This window comes from Lactuca serriola, chromosome 7 (genome assembly GCF_051521515.1).
Source record: "Lactuca serriola cultivar US96UC23 chromosome 7, Lser_US96UC23_V15, whole genome shotgun sequence".
Taxonomy (NCBI): Eukaryota; Viridiplantae; Streptophyta; class Magnoliopsida; order Asterales; family Asteraceae; genus Lactuca; species Lactuca serriola.
Window position 1 is genome coordinate 108,875,687 of NC_136414.1, and position 25,947 is coordinate 108,901,633.

The 25,947-nt window shown below is 33.7% G+C and overlaps 1 protein-coding gene across 1 annotated transcript; it reads left to right on the forward strand.

Moving 5' to 3' along the window:
* Positions 1 to 9,363: 9,363 nt before the first annotated feature.
* Positions 9,364 to 25,421, forward strand: LOC145061896 (Transducin/WD40 repeat-like superfamily protein). Its single transcript, XM_079009482.1, has 21 exons — positions 9,364 to 9,804; positions 9,884 to 9,968; positions 11,494 to 11,533; positions 11,621 to 11,869; positions 12,132 to 12,231; positions 12,314 to 12,388; positions 14,261 to 14,359; positions 15,315 to 15,431; positions 15,543 to 15,658; positions 16,072 to 16,171; positions 17,231 to 17,595; positions 18,068 to 18,392; positions 19,042 to 19,256; positions 20,215 to 20,433; positions 20,804 to 20,990; positions 22,033 to 22,286; positions 22,499 to 22,591; positions 22,662 to 22,763; positions 23,023 to 23,395; positions 24,226 to 24,363; positions 24,510 to 25,421. The coding sequence occupies exons 1-21, from the start codon at positions 9,673 to 9,675 to the stop codon at positions 25,203 to 25,205; spliced, it is 4,080 nt and encodes a 1,359-aa protein (XP_078865608.1). The 5' UTR covers positions 9,364 to 9,672; the 3' UTR covers positions 25,206 to 25,421.
* Positions 25,422 to 25,947: the final 526 nt, after the last annotated feature.

A 25,947-nucleotide genomic window follows, 5' to 3' on the forward strand; every position in this document is an offset into this window, starting at 1 on the left:
ATATATAAGATAAACTAAAAATTGGATCCGAGAATGGACAAACCCAAACCGGAATAAAATAAAATATAATATGCATACATTTGACACAATACTGTTAAACCCAACACAATAATCTTGGGTCAACCTCTCACGCTTCACCAGAGGAACATATCTAGAACGGAACATCTTTGAGAACTATTCCCAAGTCACTGCAGTCCTCTACTCGGTAGAATACGAGCTGGTAACAAGTCTCCACCAATCCTTCGCTCTGGACCTAAAAAGGTTCAGAGCGCACCTGACCTTCTGATCAACTGGGCAAGAGAAAGTGAAGAAGCATCCCTCAATATCAGACAGCCACTATGATCGGATCCTAAACTCCGTCGAATGTCAGCGGATTTGTATTGTCGAAGTCCCGATATTAGAAGACTCTCCCAACACCAATCCCAACAACTCGCAACGGTTATGGTGGCTACAGCAGCAGCAGCCTCAGACAATGCAACATAACGGTCATCAAAGTGCTCCACCATGGTGGTCTTAATAGACCCAAACATCTCTGGCAACTATGACCGAAAGTGAGCAACAACATTCTCCTAAATGATCTCCCTAATCCTGTCCTCGGACACAGTTGGATCCTTCTGGTCACCTATCCCTGATCCTGATCCAGACCATGTCTTGAAACGTCGCGTCATCACCATACTGAAAATAAACCAGGGAGATATCAGACAATACACATATCATACCAGGGGAACCAACTCCCAATAAATCCCTAGGGGTTGTAACTTCCCTGTTTCACGTACGGGTCCTGTGCTTCCAGTAGTACGGGCCTATACTACCTTCCACACCTACTTGTATTTGTCTCAGAGGATCATCACAACAACCCTAACAATACATACTAGCACACATACACACACACACACACACTCAATCCTCACTTCTTAGAGGAAGGCTAAACATTATGCGACTAGTCGGTTGAACTCACACGAACCATGCATGAAACTTCCACGAGCCCTATAGCACTCGTGTATGCTAATCATACATAACACTTGATCCTATAGTCAGTCGAATACTTGATTCTACCCTAAGCCCTTCATCAAACAAGAACAGGAAATAAGGCCAAACCAAACATTCTCATACTATAAAATCTTAGTTATGTACAACTATGATGCATACACCAAGCAACCACAATAATGATGTCAAGTCCATTAGGATATTATGCATCATATAATCAGACAATTCTATCATGCAATTCCTGAAGATCCTTATCCTATCACTAGCATGTTGTTCTAACATATCACAAGCTCAAATAATTGTGTGGTAATTTGGGTCCATAATTTAGATCCATGGCTAAATTACTCTGGACTCATAAAGTCTCCAACTTCATGACTTAGCATGTGCAATAAGTGCTTAACTCAAGGTCTTATTCCATTAAGACCTTCTAAATGATGCATGAAGCAAAACTAACAATTCGGAACCCATATTTATGACTTAAGACCCCTCCTAGGGTCTTAAAGGACAAATTAAAGATTAAGAACATGCCATGTTCAAGATCTAACATTTTGGGACCAAAAATCTTCATAAAGACATCGAAATCTAGATCTATATGCTAGAGGGATAAAGTTGCAAGCTTTATACCTTAGAAAGGTTGCAAATGATGTAAAAACTCCAGATACAAGATGCTTCCCTCTTCCAAGATGAGCTTGACTTCCTTCCTTCTTTTTCTAAGCACCAAAACACACACTCTTAGGCTTGAAATAGCTTCTCAAGGTAAACTAGGGTTGCAAAACGTCTCAAGAGGGATAGATGCTGATGAGGTGAGGGGAAACGAAGCCATAAGGGTGTTTAAATATAAGCTAAACCCAAAAAATTAAGGTTTCCAAATCTGGCAAGTACACCCTAGTACGCTTGGCGTACATACGTACGCATGGCGTACTACCTTAAGGCTTATTTACGAAAATGCCACTAAGGCTCCTTTTGCACACTTTCTTGAACTCAGAGACCAAAATGCAACATAATAAAATTATATGGTTAAATTTAGAAGTGTCTTATCATTGGGATCCTGTTTTCGTCGAACTTTATCTTGAGGCATACTACAAAACTCCTTTTTGCACTTTTAGTCAAAACTCAACCAATATCTAAGTACCATTTTGACGTAATTAATTTTAATTACGCGGTTGATTTCTATTTTTATAAAATTCATAACTCTTTCCTTTGGAGTCAGATTTTTACGAATCTTATATCCTTGAGATCACGTTAACGAGTACTATCCAAGTACGTTAACCAATTTAGAAAACGTTACAGCTTTTCGGACGCTAATTTTTGAGCCTAATGGACGTTTTAACAAATAAATGTAATGACACATCTGATTCTTATTATCTCAAAAATCAAATATTGCAACATTAAGCTATTACGTCTATTTCCTACTCTTTCCTAATGGTGATTAGTGACGTAAACCTCTCGGTTGTCACAATGGCCGTTTCTTTTTTGGAAGATGATCTTGTCTGCCTTGAGCTTTCTATTGATACCTTCTTTGTAATATTACATTTTTTAACTACAAATTTTTTTACACACATAATGTTAGTAAAAAAGAAAACAAAATACATATAGTTAGTTACAAATGAAGAAACATAATCACTTATGATTGCAAAAAAAATACCCTTGTCATTTTTAATCTTGGATTTTTTTTCTCTAAAACATCTGGACTTTGCTTTTCATAAACATAAGGATTTACTACAAAAAAATTAACAAAAGTAGTTATTAATACAGAACAAACATGCATATGATTAATAAACTACGATTTTAACTCACACAATCATTAATGATTAAAAAACGTACTTTTATCATTACTATTTTTTGACATTTTCTCCATAGATTGCGGAGAATCATCTTTAGATTCACATTGGTTTCCTAGATAAAAAAAACATATATAATATTTGATGATTAGAAGTATAAATAAACATAAAACTAAAACTATAAAATATTATTCCATTTAAAAAATCACAAAATCAATTATGATTACAACACATACCTTTATCATTTATTTTCTTTGACATTTTCTCTTTATCTTCGCGAGAAACATCTTTATATTCACTTTGGTTACATAGAAATACAAAATGATCAAATATGAACATCATCAGTTATTAATAGAAAAATAAGAAATAGAAGAAAATATGACAATAAAACATAACAAAAATCTCTTTGAACATCGATTTTTTTAATTGTACCTTTCAACATAAGACCACTTGTAGTGCCTTTGATATTGTTTTGATTTTTGAATTCTTTTCTAACATATTTTGTTTTGAAATCCTTATTTGTGAAAATATAAACAACTACTTATAACAAAAACCACCACAAACACACATAAAAAAATAGACAAACTATAAACGAAAAAAATCATCAAAATCAACTAAAAATGACAAAAAACTACTAAATCCAAACAAAAATCATCTTTACCAACAAAAAAGTACAGTTAACCAGTTAAAACAAACATGCATTATCAATAAAATGAAAAATTAATCATATTCTAACCTTTCATTTCGATTAATGAAACTGCGTTAGATTTTCTTCTGAAGACATTACTGATTTTTCCACTTAATTTACACAAATAACAACCGAAATCTAAGGCTTATGCGATAAAGAAACAAAAGAGGGTTTTCGTGAGGGCTTCGTGAGTGAAATTTTGAACGAGAAAGAAAACAATATTGTAGGTGGTTACAGAGTATCGTAACCTTTCAGCAAAATCGATTTGATGTTTGCAAAATTACAATACTAACCCTGAAATGGTTACTAACAACGCTAATTTAATCAGTTAACTATATATTTACAATTATGCCACCACTAGATTTTACCAATAAATATCATGCAATCAAAGGGCTATAAAACTATCTTACAATCTCCATTTTTTTTATCACAAAGGAACCAACATCTCTTTCTTTCTTTCTCTCTCTCTCTCTCTCTCTCTCTATATATATATATATATATATATACACACACACACACTAGGTGTAACCTCGCGCATTGCGCAAGAATGCATTTAAGTGGTTAAAATAATTATGGGAAAAAATAGAAAATTGTTGAAATTTACGTTTTAGTCATGCTCTGGGCATTAATTGAATTATCAAATAACATAAAAATCCATCAACTTATATTTTGATATTATCTAATATAGTCCATACCTTATAAACTTTACTTTTACTTTTATAATATCCAATATATATTATAAGTTTTTCTATAACATTAATATAATCTACTTTTCTTATGTCCGATAATATTTTTTGAATAAAATAAGAAATACGTTGTTTTGAATGAGCTATTAATAAACAATATTGAACAAAAAAACTTTGTATTACACTATTTATATTACACCAAACATCCAAGGTTTCATATATGAACTTTCAAATATTAAACATTGAAATTAAGAATGAAGTCATACAAAATATATCATTATACATAAATGTCATCAAAAGTTTTAAAATAAGTCGATTAGTAAATATGATATTTAATTTTAATTACATATTTTGCAAGGCGTATGTTTGACTTTATGTTGGTGCGCCGAGAATCCTCTTCCTTAATTGGTACATTAAAAATTAAGGTGAATAGGAATATAAAATAGATATTACTAAGCATTAATATAAATAATTAAAAAGGGTATGTGGATCTCCTACCACTGGTTAAAGAAAACATACATCTCTAGTGGTATCGATTCATATGTGAAATTGAAGTGGTCATTCTATGTACACCTTGTTTTCAAATTACATAAACAAATATGAGTAACCAAACATAAAAATGTTATCTTTATGTAGGAAAAATATTTTAGTTAACTAACAAATTATATAATATAAGTTTAAGAGTTAGGAGTTTCAAAACATTAGTATTTTTATTAATCAATCAATTAAGTAACACATATTGAAATTTTTACAATCATTATTAAAAAACTTTTGAAATATTAGATTTTAAATGAATTTTGCTTGAAATGTTTTGACATCTATTATAATATATATATATATATATATATATATATATATATAGAGAGAGAGAGAGAGAGTTAGGTTCTTATATAACCTCTATTTATTGTGTGAATGTATGGTTAATTATGGACCAATCATTTGTTAGGGACATTATAGTAAATTTAATCATCAATTAAATAAATAGCCTAAATTATCAACCTTTAATTATGGAAGTATATTAAAATCCTATTTAATCAATTACGATTTCTTTGAATAAGGAAAACACAACCCTTCTTCACGTCATCTTCTTCTTGAGACCAACCTTCATGCCACCACAAACAACTAATCATCTCCACACCATATATTTTCTCTCTTTTAAACACAATTTGTAGGTAGGTATGAAGTGAAGATATCCCTCCAATCAATGGAATAAGTGATTTCTTTTTCCCATTTGGCGTCGAATCAAAGAAGCTTTGGAACCTTGTTGGCCCTATAATTTTGACTACTGTGTTTCTTCAGTCACTCAGTGCCATTACATTAATGGTCACCGGTCATATAGGAACACTGGAACTTGCAATCGTCCATGTCGAGAACTCGGTAATTGCCGGTTTATCAGTTTGAAAAAACATTAGCCATTTGAAATCAAAACTCCCACCAATTAATTTTTATGATTGTTCGAGAGTTTAACAGAAGCTCGATTGATTTTGATATGTGTATAATGGATGAAATCAAAATCAACGCTTAACTTTATTCATGTAATCCTTCTTGATATAAGCAAACATTATTCGATAGTTATTAGTGTGTATTTTGTTTATTTGATAAAACTATATTAATTAATATTGCATAAATGTTACTGCACATGGGCCATTCTTAATATTTTGTATGATTTGGTGTTCTTGATTAGAAATTTATGATTGAAAGTTACTTGCCCTTTATTAATGTTTGTGTGTCCTAAAAATCCATTTGAAATTTGATGATTTATGTATTTATCTTACTACAGTTGTGTTTTGTGAATTGTTAGAAAGAACGATTTATGTTTTCAATCATAATATAAATCTTTGAACCATTTTTGATGATCTGCTTTTTTATTTCACTCAACTTCTATTGTCACTCTTTATCTCTCTCAAATTTTTAGTCATGGTTAAAAATTGGTGGTTGCGTTTTTTTGGGTGTGAAGAGGATTATCGGTAACATTTGGAGAACATGACGATAAGAAGTAAATGACGACAGTAGGAGTAGTTGAATTTCATGGAAAACATTCTTTAAGAATATCATTATCATTCCCACGTATTCTACAAGAATGATTTAGATTATAGGTTTGTTTGTTGAAAATATGTTTATCATTGATGCTCCTGTACACTCTCATAGAATGCAGTTTTCCTTTTTTATATTTTAATATTGAAGCATGTATAAATTCTCATAGAATGCAGTTTTCATTTTTTATATTTTAATATTGAAGCATGTATAAATTCTCATAGAATGCAGTTTTCATTTTTTATATTTTAATATTGAAGCATGTATACATATTCATAGAAGAACTGCATCCTTATTTGTATTACTTTTTATATGATTATTAAGTGAATACGTGAATATAGCAATAAAAATGATTTTAATATACAAATTGTTATTCTTGATGATATATGTTATAATACATTATATTCTTAAAGAATGTACAAACAATAATCAACAAAACGAAGCAAAAGAATAATGGTAACAAGAATTCTCAAAGAATATAATCTATTGATGATGTTAATTAATTTAATCATGTCAAAAGATAAATCTATTCGTAAAGAATTTCAAATATGTAGAATATATCATATCATATTCTTACAGAATGAAAAAACAGTAATCATTTATTTAAAAAAATACAGGAGATAACAATCGATTACAATAATCATCTTAATGTTATTTAATTAAAATGTAAAAAAAAAAACTAATTTTGTTATTAAAAATCGAAATTAAATAAAATTCTTTAATACTCTTAATTTCCATAATTTGTAGTTAGCGAATTTGACAAATTTATCCTTACTGGTTATTTTAAAATAGAAAACAATTAATTTTATTCAACTTAATTACAATTATGTCATCCTCATCTTAACCACACATTCTTTAAATCTAATAATCTAATGGATCAGAATTGGTCATACAATCACACTATATTTGTGATTTATATTTAATCATAACCCTATATATATATATATATATATATATATATATATATATATATATATAGGAATGAGTTCTATGGAAAACAAATAAGTAGGGCAACATCTACCGGAACCAATAATCAAATGACACGTGTCTATTTCTTTCTTCACAAATAATGTATTGTGGAAGTTATTGTGGAAGTGTTGTGTTGTCATGTTTTCATTGGTTCAAATATGTGTTGCCCTAATCATTCATTTTCCATATAACTCTTCCCTATATATATATATATATATATATATATATATATATATACATAGAGAGAGAGAGAGAGAGAGATGAAAAATATAACATATGTATGAGTTTTAATTAATTATCTTTTTGAAACGGTACAATTACAAAACAAAAAAACATATTTAAAATATTTAATTAAATATTTTCGACATCACCCTATATAACATATGATCAATATATTAACGATTAAACCACAATATACAACGACTGTATTACAATAATCCAAAAACGAAGAAAATATAAAAACGAATTAGTATAACAAACTTACAAATTAAAAGCTCTAATATAGTATCATATCACCAAAAGTGTATTACATTAATCCAAAAATGAAGAAAATATAAAAACGAATTAGTATAACAAACTTACAAATTAAAAGCTCTAATATAATAGCATATCTCCAAAAGTGGTCATAAGACCTCAACCCAACACAAATACCTTTAAGTTTGTTTTCTTTCTGAAATTTGTATATGATTTGTATGCATGTATTCCCAAAAGATTGACATTTTTATAGTAAACTTTTCACTAAATGCTAATTAAACATAATATAAGTTATAAAACTTTTGAGTGTTAAATCATAATTAAGTTTTGAGTTGCATTAGTTAAAAAAAAGAGTTTCAAATGAATATGGTTTGAGGAAGTTAAAAAAGGAGGTTTCAAATGCATGAGATTTAAGAAAAAAATGCTAGCTTTATAAGTATGTATGATGTATGATATATATATATTATAAAACATATTAGTCATATCTTGAATTTTAAAAAATATAAGTTACAAAACTTTTTTTACAAATCAATTATGCATAAATAATTCATTAATACTTGCCAAAAGTTTGAAGACTTAAATTAAGGAAAGTACTTAAGAAATTCAATTTGGAACAAGATGAAAATTTTAAAATATTAAATTCATATCTATAAATTAATTTACATTTCTTAAACTAAACACCAATAATAATTAATTTATATCAATGGTATATACAGACAATATAAACATAAACATAAGGTATGGACATAAATATTTTATTTAAAAGTGGTAATTTTTTATTACATAATAACTAATAATAAAATCTAATAATTAGTTCCCCGTAAGAAACTATTTGCCAAAAAAAGCGATTGATCACTGTCGCTTTGCGCGGGCACACATATACTATATATATGGCTGAATTATTGTGAGAACTAAAAAAAATGTGTGGACTTGCAAACTCATAATCAAGTCATTATTTTTCAAAAACCAAAAACACACTTTTTCTTCAAATAGTGCGTCTAAGATATATCTAGACTAAAAAAAGATTTGATAATATGCTCTAAGCCATATTTAGATTAAAAAAAAGATTTGACAATTATTATTATTATTATTATTATTATTATTATTATTATTATTTTCGAAATTTGTATGTATATACAATCAGCAGTCATATGGAATACGAATGCACATAATCAACAACCATATGGACTGCTAAAAGATTTGTGAGAACTCATAATCAATTCATCATTTTTCAACACCAAAAACATGAATTTTTCTCAAAATTGTGCGTCTAAGCTATATCTTGGTTCAAAAAAGGATTTGACGATTTTTTTTTTTGGTTTTTGTATAGCTGCTGATTGTGTTCATCAACAGTCCATAATTATGCATACATGTAAATTTCGAAAATAAATAAAAAAATTGTCAAATCTTTTTGTTGAACTAGATATGACTTAGACACACGTTTGAAAAAAATTGATGTTTTTAGTTTTGAAAGATGATGATTTGATTATGAGTTCTTAATTTCACACGTTTTTTTAGTTCGCACAATAACTCATATATTAGATTTTAAACAATATTTTCTAAAATTGCTTGCATATAAGGTTTTCGAGCTTTAGCTTTTTATTTTTAAAACCAAGATAAAATATTAGTAAATCATAAGCGTTGGAGCTATGAAGTTATAAAAATACTGACATGTTTGGTATGTCCTTTTAAGCCCTTCTACTTTATTTTATTACATATTCGCCACAAATATTGTGATCCAACACACTTATGTCAAGGTGTCACTAACCGAAGGGAAAACTACATCTCGTCGGGCTTTACTGCATACAGTCGCCGTTGATTCACACGGCCATCCAATCGACCAATTTCTCCACAATTTGACCTTCTCTGGAGCCGGGGAGTTCCACGATTTAGTCGCAATTCAGAACCAGACCAAATAATAATCAACAAATTTCATGATCTTATGAGAAACGTGAGTGTTAATCGACAAGAAGGAGCCCTAGATTTTCTTTGTTTCTGCTTCTAATTATCAGATCCATAGCTCCAGTGATTCGCAAGTGCAAAGAGGGGTAAAATGCTACGTCTGAAAGCATTTCGACCTACGAATGACAAGATCGTGAAGATCCAATTGCACCCTACTCATCCGTGGCTTGTCACAGCTGATGCATCGGATCACGTCTCAGTTTGGAACTGGGAGCACCGCCAGGTGATTAGCTTGTCGGCATTTAATTTCATTTAAAATTTTTTAATTTTTTTTTGTTAATTTATACAATTTGAACTGTTAGGTGATATATGAGTTGAAAGCTGGTGGTGTTGATGAACGGCGTTTGGTTGGTGCCAAGTTGGAGAAACTTGCAGAGGGTGAATCAGGTTGGTGTACTATAATTGCGACCTTAGCATACTCATGAACATTCCAATTGAGTTCATATGTCTAATGAGAAATGATTCTACAGTTAACAACTGATGGCGTCTTTCTTTATTACTAAGTAGAAATTAAAGTATCTGAGGAGTTTGAATTTTCTTTTCTGTTGTTTCAAATTTTGAGATGCTCCGTTACATAATGAATTCAGTTTGCTCATTAGTGTGTTATAGGACATTAGATCCACACGGAATACCAAGTGATTCATTGAGCTTAGATGCTAATAGGATGATAGTTCTGATGTAATGGAGAGAGGCAAGATAGAAAACTTATCTGAGATATTTGAATATAAAGCCCTGGAGTTGGAGTTTAATTAAAATTTTGTAACTAGCAGTAACTAACTGTATTTGAACCCCGACTACTGTAGTGAAGACAGCATTGCCTAGGGATTGACAAGATGCATGTTTCTTATATCTCTATAGCTGGTTATTAAGACCCATTCTATAGTGATACATGTCACATTACTTATTGTTACTATTAGGCATTAGTCTCTAGGGGTGAACCGGAGGCCAGTGACTAGCTGGCTTACCTAAGTTGTAAAGCAATTAATATTAGCAAAATTAGATATGACCAATATCCATAGGAGGACAAGGTTTGATACACATTTTTAAGACATGTTTTTTATGAGATACACATTTTTAAGAACAACTAAATTGTACACTCGTTTTCAATTACAAAAGTCAGATATATCATATTGGAAAAAGTTAATACCAAGTGAAAATTATTATCAAAATTCAGATATAGATATATAAAGAGAGAGGTTGGGCATATATCTTAAAAGTCAGTAGTCGCTAGATGCTAGTCGGTCCATCTGTTGGGGACTAGTCGACCACTGGGTACAGTACAGGTGTCATTTTGTGGCTAAAAGTAAAGAATCTTGTTCTTATTTAATAATCCATGAATCTTGAAATGAATAGTATATTAACTTAATTTGTTTTGTATAGATGTGACATAGTAAGCAAGAATAATTATAAGAAATTGTATATGTGTAAATGTGGATATTGATAAGTCATAAGTTTTTGATGAATAAACTCTACAATGATGCCTACAAGCAATTTCTAACTTAGTTAAACATATCTATAGAATCATCCTAGTGTACAGGGCTAGTTTGTAGATGAGATGGCGATTTAAGCTTGATTCCAGTTTGAGAATGTGACATGATGAACATTTGTTTCGTGAACCAAACGAAGCCGTATGATGTTGATCATATGATATGATGTCAACCAGTGTGTTAGTAAATTGAATAACAGTGAACCAACCTATTATTATCTCTTTGTGAGTGATCTGTTAGAAAATTTTGCTTGGTGTATATTCTCCTTGCATAATAAATAGGCGTGATTCTAGTTGTGAAAGCCTGAGCTGAAATTATTTAGTTGGGTATAGATAATAGATGTTAGTTGGTTTTTGATTAAACGAAGAAGATGAATCTAGTGTTTTTTTTATTTTATTTTATTTTATTTTTTTATTATGTGACAGAGTCTAAAGGGAAACCAACAGAAGCCCTACGTGGAGGGAGGTAAGGGATTTGTGTTTGATTTAGGATTTATGAAATTTGAAGCTAGAAATAGTGAAAAAGTAATAGATATTATGTATGTGATTTCAGTGTACGGCAGGTTAGCTTTTATGATGATGATGTAAGGTATTGGCAGTTGTGGCGTAACCGGTCTGCTGCTGCTGAACCACCATCAGCAGTGAATCAGTTGACTTCAGCCTTCAATTCTCCGGCTCCATCAACAAAAGGAAGACATTTTCTTGTCATCTGCTGTGAAAACAAGGCCATCTTTTTGGATTTGGTCACAATGCGTGGTCGAGATGTGCCAAAGCAGGATCTTGACAACCGCTCACTTGTCTGGCAAGTCACTACTACATCTCTAATGCTTCTTGTATCCTTTTATATAAAACACCAAGGAATTTTTATCGTTCTTATGTATATTCTAGATTTTTTTAGACTTAAATTTAAAACAAATGAAATCCTTTGCATCTCCAAAGTCTTTTTTTTCAAAGGTGGTACTGGTATCTTATATGAGAAGAAGGATTTCATGTGCTTTTGCTGGTTATTAGGAGGCAGGAGATTCAGATATATTAACACATTCTGTTTTGTCTTGCTCTTGCAGTATGGAGTTCCTCTCTAAATCTGGTGGTGGAGATGGCCCTCTCGTGGCTTTCGGTTCATCAGATGGTGTGATTAGAGTCCTTTCAATGATAACATGGAAGGTTTGCTTTGCAACTAAGATCTCTCCTCCCCTTGTCTATGATTCTAAACTCTATTTACTTATATACTCCTTCTTGGATGCAGCTTGTAAGAAGGTACACGGGTGGTCACAAAGGTTCCATAGCTTGCTTGATGACCTTCATGGCTTCTTCAGGAGAGGTATGTTTTTATTCAAACTAAAGCATGCTGATGCTGTTTCTTAATTAAATCTTGTAATTGTGTAGATTAAACATAGTTAGTTATATGGATGAGATTCTATCCTTGTCATCCTCCAAAGAAACAGGAAGGGTATGTTTTGTTTTTGTTTTTGTTGGTAATAAATACAACATGGAACCAGTTAGGGTAGTGTTTGGTATGATGGAATCAAGGAACGAATGGAATGGTTCCTTTGTTAATTTTTGTTCCTTAACCTGGGGTATTTTTCATTCATCATGGAATGGAATGAAAAATTGCAATATAACCAATTTTTATTTATGTAACTTTAAGTGACATAGTTTTTTTTTTTTTTTTTAAAATTTTTTTTTTTCATTATAATTAATACATTTTTATATTTTTAGAATAAAATAAGATACTATTTTGACCATAATTTATTTGGGCTTAAGTTTTAATGAGCTTATATTATGTTAAACTTTTTATTTCTGTAAACAGTAGTTTGTTAATTGTTACACTTGTCAGTAAGAGGAAATGGGCTGACTGGGGGTATTTGTGTCATATTCTAGTTTGGTCGGTGCTAATCCTAGTATAAACAAGAGGTTGTGGAAAGTTAGTTAGCACTCTGTTCTAGGAAGACAGATGATCACTTGTAACCTTTTGATTACATATACAGTTAAATCATTCAACTTTAAGTAAGCAACTCTGTTCTAAATACCCAGACTACAACATAATTATATTTAATATAGAGTTGATATAAAAAAATCCATTCCGTTACTATAGGCTAGCCAAACATGATCATACCAATCCTTATTCCTTGGAGACATTTTATTCCACCCAAACAAACGGACTGTCTAAATTCTAATTTAGAACTAAGCCTAATTCATTGTTTACACACACTGTGGAGGCTTCCTAGATATCGCCAATGTGAGTCTTGAACATTAGTGCCAATTATTTCTAGCAGCATTACATGGAAATGAGAGAGAGATTCTTGATTCTTCTCTTCTTCTCTTTGGTTTATATCATATTCAACTCTATGTGAATGTTCGTGTAGCAAACTTGAAATGTGTCACTTGTAATCATTGCCAGAGATATTTTTTAGAGTAAATTACACGAATGGTCCCTAACTTATTTTTTTAACTTGGAAGGTCCCTACAGTTTGTTTTTGTTGCGCGCTTGGTCCCTGTCTTACCTAAAAAGACTATTTTGCCCTTCATTTTTTAAATTTATTTAAATAAGGTGGGTTAGGTAAGGTAAGGTAAGGTGAGGTAGAAGTGGGGTTGGGGGTGTGTTTATTTAAATAAATTAAAAAATCAAGGGCAAAATAGTCTTTTTAGGTAAGACAGGGACCAAACGCGCAACAAAAACAAACAGTAGGGACCTTCCAAGTTAAAAAAATAAGTTAGGGACCAAACGTCCAAATTACCCTAAACCATAGGGACCATTCGTGTAATTTACTCATATTTTTTAAGATTATGTAATTCTACTGAGAGTTTAAGCACAAAAAAGAAAAACAACATTCAAATAGACGCAGCAACATTGGTCACGTGACGTGCTGTTCACAACAAGTCATTCATGTTATGGTGGTACTGTTTTCACATGACAAACAGAGTTTAGAAAATCTGTAAACTAGGGATCATGTTTTCTTCCAGGGATTTGGATTCTTGAACTACCCAGCTTACCCTGTAGTATATATATATATATTTTTTCTGTCTTTGATTATAGATATAAACGTAGTACTCTTTAAGAACATATTTTTTCTTAGGCTAGCAGTTAGCATGGATAATTTTATTTACAATTGCATCATTTTGTATGATGGTAAATAATTAATATAGTTAAAAGTTTTGTTCTTAATCACCATGCACTTATCTTTGTATACAGGCTCTACTGGTCTCTGGTGGTAGTGATGGTGCACTTGTACTTTGGAGTGCAGACCATGGTCAAGATTCACGAGAACTTGTGCCTAAGCTGAGTTTCAAGGTAACCATACCATGCCAATTTTATTTCTGTCACAAGTCATACAAAAATACTCGAGTAATCCTTAAAGTTATACATGAGTAAAATCGTATTCCTACTTTTATAGACTAAATGCAAGAAACAGCAATGTCCTTTCAACAATTGTTTTAATATAGCATTGTACTGTCATTTCTTCTTATTACAACATTGTACATTAAAAATCCACCTAATCAGAGCAATGAGGTATCCTGTTTAAAAGGTAGCAAGTTACCTATTACTATAATCGGGCAGATTTTTCAAAGTACAATGTCCTAATAATAAATAATTTAAAGTACAATGCTATAATAAAAAAGGTTTGGAAAAGTATTGCTACTTCTTGCCAAAATGGTTCAAGTATTAAGATTATGGTATGTAATTGGTTTTCAAAGGGTTAATGTTGTTTAATTGTTACATTTAATGTTTTTCCAAATGTTGAAAATTTTGGACTTGTTGAATGTGATTTTTTAGTTTTAATTCTTTTTTGTTGTGGAAGTAGCCTAATGGGTAAGAATATGCAAGTGAAAACTGAAAACATAATACTTAGTCTAAAAGTCTGCACCTAGTTTCTTATAACATAGATAACAATCAATGTGCAAGACAAGATGTACTGATATTCTAAATGCAGACATAACAACAAAATCAATTATTGGCGACTTATAGGATAATACTTTGATTTCTTTCTACTACAACATGTTTATTTTGTTATTAGTTTCAACTTTTTTCTTATTAGGACATTAAATTGGCAGTGAAAAGAAAAAAATTGGTTTGTATCTTTGACTTTTGAGGACATTGAATTGCTATAATTGGGTAGATTTACCAAGGTACAATGATGTAATAGGAAGAATTGAAACAAATTTATGGAAGTTTGGCTTGCATTGAACCCTATTCTAAAAGAAAAGGCTAACTGCTAACATCTGAGATACCATTATTACCATTGAAGGCACATGACGGTGGTGTTGTGGCTGTTGAGTTATCCAGAGTGAGTGGAAGTGCACCTCAGCTCATAACAATAGGTGCGGATAAGACTTTAGCCATCTGGGATACAATGTCATTCAAGGTACACACTGACACTGCACTACTCCTTGGTATTTGGAAGATTGAAAAAACCAATCTCTACTTTTCAACTGATTGATTGATTGGTCTTGTCATCTATGTCATGTGTTTGCAGGAATTACGGCGTATTAAGCCTGTCCCTAAAATGGCTTGTCATAGTGTGGCATCTTGGTGCCATCCTCGAGCACCCAACCTTGATATATTAACTTGTGTCAAAGATTCACACATATGGTATTTATTATCTCTTCTCTTTTACTACTAGATCTGTGGAAGTATCAGATATTTTAGGACTCCACACCAATTGGCTAGGGTTAGGGTTAAATATTTCCAGTGATCTGCTTATTATAATAGATTTTTGAAAAATCCACCCAATTATAGCAATGTCATCCGAATTCAAAACAATTTTCACTGGATATATTTCTGTAATACGAAATTTTTTTGAAGTACAATGCCTTAATAATAAAGAACATGGTAAACCACACCATCTGAGCCGCCCAAGGCCCACATGGAACAAAAAAAATTCAAGTATAATAATGCTGCCTGCACAAATAAATGAAAGTAGATTGCTATTTCTTGCATATAGCTCTTAATATTTTGCTGCTTTCTGGTTAAGTAATTATTTTTCTCTTTGTAAAAATTTGCAGGGCAATTGAGCACCCCACTTATTCTGCTCTAACAAGGCCATTATGTGAACTTTCTTCTCTTGTTCCTCCACAAGTACTTGCGTCTCATAAAAAGCTTAGGGTATGTATGTATGTGGCTTTTGTAAATTTTGCTTGTTGAAAGCTTAGCTTAATGAGAAGCTATATTTACATTGATGCATGTGTTGCTAAACAAATGGCCAAATTGTGGGGAATAGCAATGTGCTTTGTTCTTGTTAGTGTATTTTATTTTTTACCCATAATAGCAACATATAACCTGAAAGTTGTAAAAGGCTTACAAGCTTCATTGTTACATACATATTGCTATTAGCAGTAAAGTAGTGTAAGCACGTTGCTATTATGGGTAAAAAGTGTAGTTCATTTCTAAGTTTCAGGTTACATATTGCTGCTATGGGTAAAGAAATATGTAAGCACGTATTTTTGTTATTGGTACACCTTGTGCTCATTATTTCATAAATGTGTGCATACACTAAAGACATGAAATTAAACACAAGTTACACATAAAATGACACAAGCAACATTTAATGAAAAACTAGGTGACCTTTTTATATCCTTCTAAGCTCAAAATTCACATTGAACTCTTTGTTTAGGGATTAACATAAACTCATACAAAGCCTCAAATAACCTCTAAACACTGCATTCATTGTCCCTACCCAGCCTCATCTGTCTGATTGTGAGAGAGAGGTGTCCAAATACAGTGATAAGGAAACTAGGTGTCAAATCAAGGGATGAATATGATACTGAGCGATATATGCAAGAATAGCAACGTACTTCTGTTGACTTGCTTGTTAAAGCACCCTTCTTCCATTTTTATTACATCATTGCACTTTGAAAATCCATCCAATTATAGCAATATCATCCAAAAAAAGCATTTTTCACTGCTATGAATAGGTAGATTTTCCAAAGAAAAAACATTTTTCAAAATCCAATGGCTTAATAAGAGATAGATTAGAGGTACAATGCTGTAAGTGTAACATAAAGAAAGGAAAATGGGATGCTGTACAAAACAAATAAATGAATGTTCGTTGCTATTTCTTGCATTTAGATGGGTATGGGTATATTTTACTTATTTATTTATGTGTGTAAATATTTGTTTAGTTTGGGTGGATGGTGATGATGATGCAATTAATTATATTTATAGGTATATTCGATGGTGGCACATCCCTTACAGCCACATATTGTTGCAACTGGAACAAATATAGGCGTGATACTGAGTGAATTTGATCCAAGGTCTCTCCCTGCTGTTGCTCCTCTACCATCACCACCAGAAAGCCGTGAACATGCAGCAGTTTATGTAGTCGAAAGGGAACTGAAGCTCATACAGTTTCAATTATCCAACACACCAAATCCTTCACTTGGAAGTAATGGATCCTTGACTGATGCAGGGAAATTAAGGGGAGGAGATTCTTCTTCTGAGCAGCTCAATGTGAAACAGATCAAAAAGCATATCAGCACTCCCGTTCCACATGATTCCTATTCCGTTCTATCAGTAAGCAGTTCTGGAAAGTAAGGCTCTCTTCTCTTCTCTGTTTGGATATGGATAATATTTGAGAAAATGATTGCATACTTTGGGAAATGGAAGGAAAAATAAATAAATGAGGGCGGCTTTCTTTGTTAAGTTGTTTTTCGATTTGTTCAGTCCAATAACATTAAGGGTGTCGTGAAATTTCAAATTCCATGATGGATGGAGGAAATTCTTTTCTATTTAAGAGACCAAAATGCCCTCATTATATATGGTATATTGAATTAATTTATTTATTGATATATATATATATATATATGTTACTAAATGAATTTCATTCATTGCCTGCTAACCAAACACATGAAATGATACATCCTTGATATTCCAATTCCTTTGACAGATTAGATTCCATTCTAACGAACGGAGCACCTCCAAGAAGGGCATGAATAAAAGAAAGATGATTGTGTGTGTGTGAATTATAATAATAAGTAAGTGAAAGTGCATTTGTGGTTGCAGGTATGTTGCAATCGTATGGCCTGATATTCCGTACTTCTCGATCTACAAGGTGAGTGACTGGTCGATTGTTGATTCAGGCAGCGCGAGACTCCTGGCGTGGGATACTTGTCGGGACAGATTTGCACTGTTGGAATCTGCAGTAGCTCCGAGGATGCCCATATTGCCAAAAGGGGGTTCATCCAGAAAGGCAAAAGAGGCTGCTGCCATTGCTGCAGCTCAAGCGGCTGCAGCAGCTGCTTCTTCCGCAACTGTTCAAGTTCGTATCTTGTTGGATGATGGGACTTCCAACATATTAATGAGGTCCGTTGGTGCCCGAACTGAACCGGTATGTATGAATTTCCTCTCCCATTTTCTTCTTGTGTTGTGTCATGTCATGTCATGTGTAACAAATGGGACGGGGCCCAACTGTTTTGCATTTTTGAAAATGTTCTCTACTTCAATTCAAAACTGATGCCAGTATTTCTTTTTCCTGAATTAAATCCAGGCCAGGGATACTGAATATTTATCCTAAAATTGTACCTCACCCTCCCTCGTCCCATGCTCTTTCATAAGTTTGTAGATTTGCCCAAGATTTGAATCCAGTTCCATTTAAATCCCGTGCCGTGTTTGGTTGCAAATGCAAATGAGTATGGAATTGAATTTCATTGCACAAAATGTATTTTAACATTCCATCCAGTTCCTATCTAGCTTCTTCTTCTTGGTAAAACAATACTCAAATACTCTTTTAACCGTAGAATTCCACAAGCAAACAATTCTCGTGTCTCCATCTGCCTCAGGGATTCCATTCCATTTCCATTTCCTGCAACCAAATTCCAGTTCCTTCCTAAACATTTTGCAAACCAAGCGCCCCTAAGAGATCTTTCTGATTATAGTAATAGAAAGTCTATCCCACTACTTAGTACTAATGCATATTCCTCACAGATAGAGTGACCTTAATGGTTTATGTGGTGAATGCTAAGACTTTTTCTTTCTAGGTAATTGGACTGCATGGAGGGACACTACTTGGCATTGCCTACCGGACATCAAGAAGGGTTAGCCCTGTTGCTGCCACCTCTATTTCATCAATCCAGTCAATGCCCTTGTCAGGCTTTGGCAGCAGTGCCCTTTCTTCATTCAGCACCATGGATGATGGCTTTTCTTCTCAAAGAACTCCTGCTGAAGCAGCACCTCAGAACTTTCAGCTATACAGGTAAACTTGCACCTTCTTTTTCATCATCACTTGAACGCGGCTTTGGTCAAACTAGTGGTGATGTTATATATGCTAAATATGCTTTTAGAAGCTCACAATTGTCATTTATTTAATCTTTTTCCGTTGTTTTATATATCAAGCATGTCTATGTCTATGTATTACATGCTAAAAACACTCAAAAACCGAAAACCTGTAGCCAAAAAACTGAGTTGTTTTGAAAAACAAATGGTTTGTTTTTGTATCTTATAAAAACTGGTATTTTGTTACAAGACCAGAAAAGGATCCTACAGAAAAACTAAAAACGATGTTGTTTTATGTATAAGTTCAATTGATTAGTTCTTTAAAATTAAACTGTTTGTCTGGTTTCCAATTTCCATTCCACTTTTCTGGGAAACTTCCCTAATTCTCATTCAAAACAAATGAAATTGCAGCACATACTAGAGTATGAATAGTAGTTGATTGAGTCGAATCAAATAGTTTAGAATCACACAAGCTTCTTACTCTAGCATACAGACACTAAAAAACCAAAAAGACTGTGAAACACCCCAAAAACTGATTCTATGGAAAAACCCGAAAAGCAGCTAGAAACTGACTTTTTCAATTTTAGGAAAAAAACTGAGCTGAACCGAACCATGCTCACCCCCTACATTAGTTTACTTGATATTAAGGCATTGTACTTTGAAAATCTACCCAGGTATTTTAATTTCTTTTTCTTACTAAGACATCTATCTAACTATAGCAGTGAGAATTGCTTTGTATTTGCATAACATTGGTATAATTTGGTAGATTTTAGAAAGTAGAATGGTGTAACGGGATAGGAAAAGATGGAAGTGGAATGCTATAATAAAGAAATAAGTAAAAGTAGGTAGGTATTTCTAGCATATGAACCTAATTATATGATGTTTGTTGCAAGTATGCATATGATTGAGTAATTATTTATGCATATATATTTTTGTAGTTGGGAAAGCTTTCAACCCGTGGGGGGAATGCTGCCTCAGCCAGAATGGACAGCCTGGGACCAAACTGTTGAGTATTGTGCTTTTGCATATCAGCAGTACATCGCCATATCTTCCTTGCGACCTCAGTACCGATACTTGGGAGATGTGGCCATTCCTCATGCCACTGGTGCAGTTTGGCATCGCAGGCAACTGTTTGTGGCTACACCAACAACAATTGAGTAAGTTACGTTTATATAATGATAGATTTTCATCCCTCCTTAGCAGTCTTTCTTGAGAGTTATTCCCCGACACGTTCAATCTTTAGATTAGGATGGATATTGGCTGCATTTTTTTACACAGGACTGGACAAGCTTTCTATGATTGTTTTTGATGGCAAGGACAATTTATGTCTTTTGCACCCTATCCCAAACTTTTTGGATGGGGAAAAGAAGTGCAATTTTTATCCCATTGGCATCAGTCTAATGTCTAATGGTAGTAGAAGGATCAGCCTAAAAGTAAAAATCATCCCTATGAGGGTCTCTTACACATACATATACATCTTCATTGGTTTATAGTCACTAAGCATTTATGGTGGTTGGCTGGTGTTAGGTGTGTTTTTGTGGATGCTGGTGTTGCACCTATTGACATCGAAACAAAACGGAGAAAAGAAGAGATGAAACAGAGGGAGGCACAGGCACGGGCAGTCGCTGAGCATGGAGAGCTAGCACTAATTGCAGTTGATACTCCTCAAACTGCTGCACAGGAGAGGATTTCATTGAGACCACCAATGCTACAGGTACTTTACTCATTTGGATTATATTATTTTCATATCATAAAATCGGCTAAATGCAACCCTCCCTTTTTTATTTCTGTATTGTAGCATCCTACTTCCGTAACAATTTTTTTTTCTCTTATTAGGGCATTGTAAATTCGAAAATACACACCCGATTATTGTATCGTATTTTCATTTTTATACTCATTAGGACATCATACTTTGAAATCTCTACCCAATTATAGCAGCGAGAATTGCTTTGTATTTGGATGGGATTGCTTTTTAATTGGGTAGATTTTTCAATAAACAATGCTATAACAGAAATAAAAGTAACTTGGATGCTATAATAAACAAATCAATGAAAAAGATGTTACTATCTATGGCATTTTAGCCTTTTAACATGATGTCCAGGACAATAGCACAACTTATAACTTGATTACCTGCTGTTTGGCTGGCATAACTGGCATATTGTGCTACAGTACATAATGAATATTATAGGCCAAGTCCAGTAGGCAAGAAGACATCAAATTTAGTTGGTGTAAAATAAGGCATGGGCTTTTGCTAGTCGCACTTTGATTTTTTTATAAGTAAATACTAAATAGGGAAATGTGGCTATTATATACCCAAGCTTAGGTGTAGAACAACTACAACGACTTGATTTAGTGATCACAGCAGGTGTTTTTTGATGGAATTATTATTTGCCGTAGTATTGGGCATTGGTGGGTTTTCTGGAAACCAATCAGTCATGTGAAAAAATCAAGAGGGTGATTTTTTTTACTCAAAACTATGTTGTTTTGAGTGATTTTTAACAATCACATGTTTACACCTTACTTTACCTAGGCTTTTTATATAGGTAATAAAGAAGGTAAGGTATGATGATTTGTTTGCATTTTTACTCTTTAGTTTGGCTTCTGTCGAGATGATACGCGTTGTACCTATACTATACAATAACAGTTTTCAGTTGATGTGCTTGGTATTTATTGTTATCACACCTACATGTACGGATACTTGAGTAGAATATTTAAATTGAAAAAAAAATGTCTTATGTTGTTGAAACTTCAAACAGGTTGTGCGACTAGCTTCTTTCCAGCATGCACCGTCTATTCCTCCTTTCTTGACATTGCCTAAACAAAGTAGAGGTGATGGTGGTGATGATGCCGGGTTGCAAAAGTTTGCCGAGGGTAAAAGAGCTGATGAGATAGCTGTTGGTGGTGGAGGAGTGGCGGTTGCTGTCACTCGGTTTCCAGCGGAGCAAAAGCGACCTATTGGACCTCTAGTTGTTGTGGGTGTCAAAGATGGTGTTTTATGGCTAATTGATAGGTACTTCTTGCAAGCAAATCATCATTTTTAATAAATATTTATAAACATATCTTAAAGTAAGTATGCTCCTGAGTGTGGGGTCAGAGAGAGAGAGATCTCATTTGGTTAGATTAAAATATGAGATCAATTCTAAACTCTTTCACCTCTGTCTGAACCAACATGAAAGCGTATATCGTATAATTCCCTAGTATCTGCCTGTCTGTTTGTGATAGGTACATGTTTGCTCATGCAATATCCCTCAGCCATCCTGGAATACGTTGCCGCTGTCTTGCCGCCTATGGGGATGCTATTAGTGCAGTAAAATGGTACATTTCTATATCTTTTATTAATTCTCATCATCTGCACTCTTACTCTTTTTCTTTTTCTTTTTTCTAGGGCAAGTAGGCTTGGTAGAGAGCACCATGATGATTTGGCTCAATTTTTGCTTGGCATGGGTTATGCTACCGAAGCCCTTCATTTACCTGGAATATCTAAGAGGTTTGCATTGTCTCACTTTACTTTGTCCCCACAAAACATGTGACAACCTTGTACTGTGTTTGGCATGGGATTGAGACTGATGCAGTCCTCATTGTCACTGTTATTATATAAAAAAAAGTACAATGCTGTGATTGGGTAGATTCTCCAGAGAGAGTGTAACATAAAAAGAAATGAAATTAGGATGTTAAGGTAATATGAAAGTAGTAGGTAGACTGGGTAATTTTTTTTTTTTTTTTTTTCCTTTTGTGTGGTTGTTCAGGTTGGAGTTTGATTTGGCGATGCAAAGCAATGATCTGAAAAGAGCCCTCCAATGTCTTCTGACGATGAGTAACAGCAGGAACATAGGTCAGGATGCTGTGGGACTGGACTTAAATGACATAATGTCTTTGAGTATGACTACTGCAAATACTAAAAAGGAAGACATTGTGGATGCTGTGGATGGGGTGGTGAAATTTGCACAAGAATTTTTGGGAATTATCGATGCAGCAGATGCCACTGGACAAGGTGAGGTGGCTCGGGAAGCTCTTAAGAGATTAGCAGCTGCTGGTGCAGTGAAGGGAGCTTTACAGGGTCATGAATTACGAGGACTGGCTTTACGCCTTGCAAACCATGGAGAGTTGACACGACTTGGTGTATGTTCCATTTCCATTTCCAAAATCCAGTTCATTCTTCTCTCTACTTATTTGCTTGCATTCACCTTTACTTTAGACCCTGTGGCTGTTTGCTCTTAGAACAGATGGTCTTGTAATGCGATTCATACTTCTAATAATGTCAATGGGACAGAAACTGCTGTTTTTTGTCCCGCCCCATCCACCCAAAAGGCGTTGTAACAATGACTTTCTCTCGATCAATTGTCTGTGCAAAAGATGTGACATGAATGCTCTCCTCTTTTCGTCCTCGTCATCGAAATAGCCCTAGAAACTAAAGTTTGTTCAGTCCGGTGTTTCAAATTGGACATGCTTATAGATACTGATATTATTATAAGGGAAAATGACTAAGAAAGGCAACTAAGTATTAAAATTGTACAAAAACTACCATTGATCCTTTTTTTTGGTACACGTATTACTTACCAATGATAGCTTTTGTACATGTATAATCATTAAACTTTATCTTTTGTTCAAAAAATACCATTGCGTTACCGGTAATAGTAGGTCACCAGCCACGTGGGATACCACATGGCCACTGCCGTGTAAGTTTGCTGTTTATTATGTACACATTACCAGTATCGCAATGGTGTTTTTTTGAAAAAAAGGTAAAGTTTAATGGTCGTACGTGTACAAAAGTTATAGTTGGTTGGTAGTACGTGTACACAAAAAAGGCCCAATGGTATTTTTTGTACAGTTGTGATACTTTGTTGCTCTTTTAAGTAATTTTCTTCTCTTATTGTAAATAATTGTCCTGTCCATGACTACTACTCTGATGTTTCTTTGCTAAAGTAAAGGTGTTATATTTTTTTTGGTAGGGGTTGGTGAACAATTTGATATCAGTGGGGTTCGGGCGGGAGGCTGCATTTGCAGCTGCACTTTTGGGGGACAATGCTCTTATGGAGAAATCATGGCAAGATACAGGAATGCTAGCTGAAGCCGTGCTTCATGCCCATGTAAGAAAAAACAAATGACTCACACTGACTATGCATTTCCATTTCTACACTAGTGTGTTAATGGGACAAACCTTTACACAAAATTGTGGAACAATACCAGAAAAGTATGACTTGTAACATTTTTTTTTTCTTTGTTCTTGGGTCAGGCACATGGACGGACAACGCTGAGGAGTTTAGTTCAGTCATGGAACAAAACACTGCAAAAGGAGATGGAACATGGGGCTTCCACAAAGACAGACGCAGCCAGTGCATTTCTGGCTTCTCTCGAGGAACCCAAACTCACAAGTCTTGCCGATGCCGCCAAAAAGCCACCCATCGAGATTCTTCCCCCTGGAATGCCCTCCATAGATGCCCCTCTTCCTGGAATTCAGAAAAAACCACAACCACAACCACAACCACAGCCAGCTAAACCTTTGCAAATAGGAGGGCCTCCATCTGAATCAGTTGCTGCTGCTGCTGCAGACGCACCTGCACCTACACCAGAACCTGGGGTTCCAGTCCCATCATCGGAATCAGAAGTTGCAGCAGCTACTACAGTCACAGATACAGAGTCTGGTGCTCCTACAACAGAAATGGAACCTCAACCCAGTGGTGATGCTTTGGTTGAGCCAACCGAATCGACTACTACTGCTGATGTAGCTTTGGAAAATCCAACTCCCGACTCATCCCTTCCGGATCCAGTAGTTGCTGTAGCGGGAAAGGATATTATTGCATCTGTTGATTCTTCACTCACTGCACCTCTAACTCCAATGGACCCGCCACCTTCTCAGAAACCAGAACCTTCAATTCCAAGGCCAACTGGTGTCCGTCAGGAACTACCCATGATGGATTGGACTATGTAATACTCTCTACTCCACAATTTTCTTCTTTCTTTCTTTTCTCCCAATATAACATCCTCCTTAGGCCTGTGTGTAGGTTGCATACTTCATTATTACATTACTTCCTCTCTATGTTTTTGTTGCTTTAATTCTCAACACTAGAATCACATATTTTTACTTGTTTGTTGATCGTGTAACCCTCTGTTTTCATTTTTATAAGCTATTTCACATTTTGAGACCCTTGCTTGATTCATGATTACTTGCAACGGTTCCATCCATTTTACTTCTTGTAGTGAGAATAAGTAACAACACTAAAAGGATGTCTCAAGTTGAAACCTTACACTTTCAATCAAGAGATTATCAGGATAAAGGGTGATTAATATCATCGCTACAGCGAGCCATCTCCCCCATACTTCACATAATTGGAGTTGCAATGGGCTATTCGCAACCCATTTTTGTGTAGTAATATGTATTTGTGAAATAATATTTTTCAACATATTATATGATATTATTGGTAAAATGTGTACAAAAAGTTTAATGGTAAAATATATACAAATCTGGTTTTTATGGTATATATGTCCATAATAAACAGTAAAAATCCATGTCTACAACCAAGTGACATGCTATGTAGCTGACGATTTACTATTACCGATAAAACAATACTTTTTTTGAACAAAAGGTAAAGTTTAATAGTTCAAAATTTTAAGTCTTTCGTTGCCATAATTTTCAAGTTTATGAAATTATTTTTGAACTAAAACCCAACAAC

What these genes read in the sequence shown, in the direction of transcription:
- LOC145061896 (XM_079009482.1), top strand. Translation starts at nt 9,673, where the DNA reads ATGCTACGTCTGAAAGCATTTCGACCTACGAATGACAAGATCGTGAAG. An exon ending in GACAACCGCTCACTTGTCTG is followed by an intron (nt 11,870 to 12,131) that starts GCAAGTCACTAC and finishes TTGCTCTTGCAG; the next exon opens with TATGGAGTTCCTCTCTAAAT. An exon ending in TGCCTAAGCTGAGTTTCAAG is followed by an intron (nt 14,360 to 15,314) that starts GTAACCATACCA and finishes TTACCATTGAAG; the next exon opens with GCACATGACGGTGGTGTTGT.